Raw genomic sequence first — 6,787 nt, 5'->3', positions numbered from 1 at the left:
ACATTGCATTTGTGTAGCAGATGTCAGCCGATTGAACTTTCGTAGGCGGCAATGTCTTCATTTCACGGCGCCGTTGCCGCCTTCGGTATCGAGTCACCGTTTGTCTCTGAGATTGAGATGTGAGGTGGTAGGGTTGATATGCTTGTAAGAGCCTTGGCTCTGTTTGATCCCTCTTAATTGGTGTTTTGGAAGGACATTTGTTTGTGTTCATGGTGAATTTTGCAAGAGTCATGGTATAGCATTGGGAATTGGTTTCCTGTGTAGAGATTGATCTGGTCGTTTGGAGAGAGGTGATGAGCCTACTCAAGGATTGAAGGCATGTATCTGTGAAGCTTTAGAGAAATAATGTGTTGGTTATATGCTGGTAGTGTGAATTTCTGGAAAGAGACGACTATTAAGGAGGAGTTGGTATAGAATTCATTGAGAAGTATGCATTATAGCTGGATGCTCAAGATGGAGTTTCTGCCGAAGAGGAGTTGAGATCAACTTTGAAATTTGATCAATCACAAGTTGCTCCACCTCAGGTCCTCAACCATGCGTGGAATTTGGGTGAATTAGTTTTGTAGTTTGATGCATCATTTTGATGTTTCATGTAGTTTGATGTTTGTTGTCAAGATGGTAGCCATTGTTTTGCTTCCATCTTGAGGGGGACTGTTGAAATTGAAAATAAAATGTAATTAGTTAGGTTGATTAGTATAGTTAGTTAAGATTAATTAGTTTGTTTAGCATTTAGTTTTTAGCCTATATAAGGCATCTCATTGTATTTTGTAATCACCAATTAATAAAAATGTAGTCTATAGTGAAATTTTCCCTTTTCCTTCTTCACTCTCTCTATCGATAGTTTTCCCCAATTTCACAATTTCTTCATCCTCCATTGATGGAGGTTTCTTCATCCAATTTCTTCTACATTTTTAACAGTTTGCAACGATCATCAGTTTGAATTAAAAAGAATGCAATGCAGTACTCATAAATGTGCTATTAAAATGCTATGCATCAACGTTTTTTAAAGTATAAGAATTTTATTTATATCCTTATTTAACATTAAAAATAAATTATCTGTAGGTCCAATACCATCCACCATTGGAAATCTTTCATATCTAAGTGCCTTAGATATCTCTTCCAACAAACTAAATGGTGAGCTCTCATCCTTCATTTGCAACTTGACACCTCTTGAGTAATCTTGTTGGCCAAATACCAAATTTTAATAGTGATCTAATATGAACTGACATTATATAAATATCTTAATATAAACCTAAAATATTATGTCATTTCTAGAATGTTTTGTTATAGGGATTCCGTACATGCCTGCTAGAACACGAATTTTGTTCCTCGGGATATTACCATATGAATTATGGCTATGTCCCAAACTTGTACCATCCACAATTTAGAATCTATACATATGAGTTATGGCGTCCCAACAAATTAAATGGTGCTTTTATCTACAATATGGACTATTAGTTTAGTTCACAACATGATATGCATGTACAATTTTAGATGTAAATAAATTTTATTTATATCCTTATATTTAAAATAAATGATTTGAAGGTCCAATTCCATCTACTATCGGAAATCTTACATATCTATGGTTCTTATATCTCTTTTCCAACAAATTAAACGGTGAGCTACATTCTCCTCAGCAACTTGACATTCATTAAATAATCTTGTTGGGCATTTTTATAATTCTCAGAATACATAGCATATTATGTCATTTTTTTGTTATAATGATTTCCTATATACAAGTTATGCAGATTGGACTTGAATTTCATTACTCTGGATATTAACATGAATAATCTAGATATGTTAGAACACGGACATTGAAAAGTTCATACATTAGGGAGAATAGTTATATTTTCGCCAACGCTTTTATATCTGAAAATTGTGCTAACTTTATTTAAACATTCTTATTTATGGGAGTTATTTCATGAAAGATCTCATGAAAATATCACATGAAAAGTATAAAGAACACCAGATTTTAATAGCTACTCGCGGGCAAGATCTCATACTAGTAAGTGACATCATATAAATATCTCAATATAAACCTAAAATGTTACTACCTCCATCCCCCAAAATTTGTCTCACTTTGACCCGGCACGGGTTTTAAGAAATATAATAGAAAGTGAGTTGAAAAAGTTAGTGGGTTGTGGGTCCTACGTTTATATATTAGTTTTATAATAATAAGTGACATCATATAAATATCTCAATATAAACCTAAAATGTTACTACCTCCATCCCCCAAAATTTGTCTCACTTTGACCCGGCACGGGTTTTAAGAAATATAATAGAAAGTGAGTTGAAAAAGTTAGTGGGTTGTGGGTCCTACGTTTATATATTAGTTTTATAATAAAATGTGAGAGTGAATTAGTTAGTGGTAAATGTGGAATGAGACAAATTTTGGAGGACAGACGGAAATGGAAAAATGGGACAAATTTTCAGGGACAGAGGTAATATGTTATTTCTAGAATATTTTGTTGTAGTAATTTCCTACATAGAATATTTTGCTAGAACACAAATTTTGTTCCTCGGGATATTACCATATGAGTTATGGCTATGACCCAAACTTGTACCATCCGCAGTTGAGAATCTATACTTATGAGTTATGGCAATAAGTGTCCCGACAAATTAAATGGTGCTTTTATCTAGAATATGTAGTATTAGTTTAGTTCACAACATGATATGCATGTACAATTTTAGATGTAAAGAAATTTGATTTATATCCTTCTTATATTTAATATAAATGGTTTGAAGGTCCAATACCATCCACCATTGGAAATCTTTCACATATGGGGTACTTAGATCTCTCTTCCAACAAATTAAATGGTGAGCTCCCTTTCTCCTCTGCAACTTGACATTCATTAAATAATCTTGTTGGGCATTTTTAGAACTCTCAGAATACATAGTATATTATCTCATTTTTATAATTGTTTTGTTATAATGATTTCCTATTTGCAAGCTAGACAGATGGACCCGAATTTCATAACATATTAACATGAATAATCTAGATATGTTTGAACACGGACATTGAAAAGTTCATACATTAGGGTGAGTAGTGATACTTTCGCCAAAACTTTTATATCTGAAAAATATGCTCAACTTTATTTCGAACATTCTGATTTATGGGAGTTATTTCATAAAAGATTGGTCATCTTGACAACTGACATTTTTTATTTTATGTGGTCTCTCTACTGTAAAATGTTAATATCTAATAAACCGCCATATTGTTACAATGAGTAAAATGGCATGCATGTGTATATTTCAATAAATTTAATGTGATTTATATCCTTGTTTTATCTTTCAAACATATTGTTTGAAGGTCCAATTCCATCTACAATCGGAAATCTTTCAAATCTACTGGGCTTGTATCTCTCTTCCAACAAATTAAATGGTGAGCTCCCATCCTCCGTCTGCAAGTTGCCATACCTTCGTAATCTTGGTTGTTTCGAATTACTTTTTTTTTACGTTTTTGGATGTCATGAGAGCTTGTGTTTGAGTTCTGTTTCTACTTCTGTGGTTGTGCTCAATTTCAAATTTGGAGTTGTTTCAATTTCAAAATTTATACTCCTATGCGATGCCAGAGGTGAGCTCCGTCGTGCTACCACTCTCTCGCTTTACCCAATCCATAAGAAGCAATTTACCCAAAAATAAATTAAAAATCATGTTGTAATTCTGCAAAATCTGCAAATGTATCTCGTCCAATAATGAAGGTTAGATTCTTCGCTCAGCTCGTAATCTCAGCCCATTGCTAAAACCCAAGATGGGCATTAAAATTGTAATCTCAGCCCAATAATAAAACCCAAAATGGGTTTCACCAATGTAATACTCAGGCCATTTATATACATATATTCAATTTGTATCATACTTCTCTATATGAATTTCTATTATTAGTTTTAGGATATTATTCTTATTTCTTCACATACTATTCCCTAATATACTGTCCTCCAAATAAATTAAATTTAGAGTAATTCACAGATTGATGAGACCCACTAGTTATAAATAAAACGGAGAACACGTAACATTTCATCATAGGATTCATAGCATATATGTGTTGTTTTCATATAAATATCATATACGAATAACTATTCAACTTGACACTATGCATATAAACACCCTATAGTCAAATTATATATAAAAAAAAGAGGTTGAAAATAGTTAAGTCTATAGAAAAAAATGTGATTAGTTCATTTCCAGAAAATATGTGACACAAACGGTTGAGTGCAAACCTATTCCATATCGGCTGTCAGAGGAAAATTGGAATGTGTATACAATTCTTGTCAAACCCCAATTAGTTTGAGGTCTTTTGGGAGTAATCCAAAAATAAATTTATGCAGGTTTAACTCACAGCGGACAATATCAAACTATTGTTCGATCCAAACACAAACAATAACTTGTCTGGAGTTTATTTGAAAAGCTTATTTGATTTTCCATTAATGGGACCATAAAATATGTGGCCTTATTTGATTACCTTCATCATGCATTTTCTATTAATGGGACAAAAAAAAATGTGGCTTTATTTGATTTTGCTTAATTATGCAATTGACACCTTTTGAATTGTCTTTGTCACTTCTGCCTCCAAAATTGACTCATTTTCCGTTGAAAGGACAAGAATATACATGGCTTTATTTCATTTAGCTTCATTTTGCATTTTTCATTAATAGGACAGGAAAATATGTGGTTATATGTTTTAGCTTCATTATGTATTCTATTTTTGATTTGAATAAAAGGGCATAATATCCTAGGCTTCTTGTTTGCAATATGGAGAGAGTTAATTCCCCAATTTTCCTACTTTCCCTACTCTTATTGCTTTCTTGTCTTAGCTTCGTTGCTACTAATCAAATCAGTGGAGATGAGTCTGCACTTCTTGCATTCAAATCCTTCATTACTTCAGATCCTAACAATATTTTGAAAAATAATTGGACGAGTGGAACCTCTGTGTGTACATGGTTCGGATTTAATTGTGATTCACCTCAAAGTAGGGTGACTCATTTGCAACTCTCGTATATGGGACTCGGAGGTAGCATCCCACCAGATATCGGAAATCTTTCTTTTCTTGTTTTTCTACATTTGAGAGGGAACTCTGTTCAGGGTCCCCTACCAGAAATCAGATATCAGAAATCTTTCTTTTCTTGTTTCTCTAGAGTAAAATGTCATGCATGTGTATTTTTCAATAAAATTAATGTGATTTATATCCTTGTTTTATCTTTCAAACATATTGTTTGAAGGTCCAATTCCATCTACAATCGGAAATCTTTCAAATCTGCGGGGCTTGTATCTCTCTTCCAACAAATTAAATGGTGAGCTCACATCCTCCATCTGTAACTTGTCATCCCTTCGTTATTTTCTTCTCTCAAATAATACTTTGGAAGGAAGACTGCCACAGTGCTTCGGAAACTTCATCGGATCCGTGGAAATCTTTTATCTAAACATGAATCACCTCAGTGGCCTCATTCCATCTAACTTTACCAAGGGTTGCAATGTTATATCCATCAATTTGGGTAATAACAAATTCCAAGGACAATTACCTGAATATAATCAATTGCCAAGGCCTAACGGGTCTCGACATCGGAAATAATAGAACGCAAGGTGAATTTCCTTTTTGGATGGGAGGCCTTCCCAACTTTAAAGTGCTAGTGTTGAGGTCTAACAAGTTTGGTGGTAACATATCACTTCCTTCACCAACCAAACTCCCATTTCCGGAGTTACAAGTTCTAGATATCTCTCAGAATGCATTTGTTGGCTCTCTACCTGATAGATATTTCAACAATTTCAGAGCTATGATAGAGGAAAAGAAAAGAAATGACCCAATTCTTAACTTTGACGACATGGGATATCGACAATTTGTGAATATAATAGTCACCTTAAAAGGCCAAGATCAGTTATTGAATAGACTGTTGGAAGCCTTCACAACGATGGATTTATCCTCCAATAGTTTCTCCGGGACTATTCCACCTTCCATAGGAAATCTTAAGATTCTCAAATATTTGAACTTGTCCCACAATACCCTCACTGGACATATACCTTCATCTCTTGGAAGCATGAGTGAACTCGAATCGTTGGACTTGTCAACAAACAAATTGGATGGAGAAATTCCAAGTGAATTGACAAGGTTGACATTTCTTGCTAAATTAAACCTTTCAATGAATAATCTTGTTGGGCAAATACCACAAACTAATCAGTTCTCTACATTTGAGAATGATTCCTATATGGGAAATTGGGGATTGTGCGGAGCTCCGTTGACAGTAAAATGCGATAACGGGACAACGTTGCAGCCAGAAGAAGAAGGTGATGATGAATATGAATTCATAGATGGATTTTGTTGGCGAAGTATTGTGATGGGATATGGAAGTGGATTCGTAGTTGGGATTGGAATTGGTTATATGATTATAAGAAGTGGAAGGCCAACATGGTTAGTGAATTCTTTTTTGGAGTTGGTTATAAATATAGGACGAAGAAGACGCAATAGTGCTTCAAAGCGAAAGAGAATTGTGTGATTTCTTTTTCTTTTTTTATTTATTTATTTGGATCTATGTTTTTGAGTTGTGTTTTCTATTTCTTTTTACCTATTTCTGTTGTTTTGGTAGTCTCTGTATTTTGAAAAATATAATCTATTCTAAAAAAAACGATGAGTAAAATTATGAAAATTTATAATGTAACCCTTCATTAACCAGTAATCTATGTTTTTCCATTTTGATCTATTTACAAAGTTTAGTCCGACTGTCTGTAGTTTGTTTCTTTAATGAGATGGATTTCATTTATAATTAATATTAATACATCTACCATTTTTATCCTACGT

At 33.5% G+C, this 6,787-nt stretch overlaps 1 protein-coding gene across 1 annotated transcript; it reads left to right on the top strand.

Annotated features, from left to right (window-relative positions):
• Nucleotides 1-5,594: 5,594 nt before the first annotated feature.
• LOC125199083 (receptor-like protein 9DC3) lies at nucleotides 5,595-6,485 on the top strand. Its single transcript, XM_048097244.1, has one exon. The coding sequence runs from the start codon at nucleotides 5,595-5,597 to the stop codon at nucleotides 6,483-6,485; it is 891 nt and encodes a 296-aa protein (XP_047953201.1).
• Nucleotides 6,486-6,787: the final 302 nt, after the last annotated feature.

This window comes from Salvia hispanica, unplaced genomic scaffold (genome assembly GCF_023119035.1).
Source record: "Salvia hispanica cultivar TCC Black 2014 unplaced genomic scaffold, UniMelb_Shisp_WGS_1.0 HiC_scaffold_373, whole genome shotgun sequence".
NCBI lineage: Eukaryota > Viridiplantae > Streptophyta > Magnoliopsida > Lamiales > Lamiaceae > Salvia > Salvia hispanica.
This window is presented reverse-complemented; position numbering and strand designations above follow the sequence as displayed.

Excerpts from the sequence above, each read along its gene's own strand:
- LOC125199083 (XM_048097244.1), top strand. The coding sequence starts at position 5,595 with ATGGGAGGCCTTCCCAACTTTAAAGTGCTAGTGTTGAGGTCTAACAAG.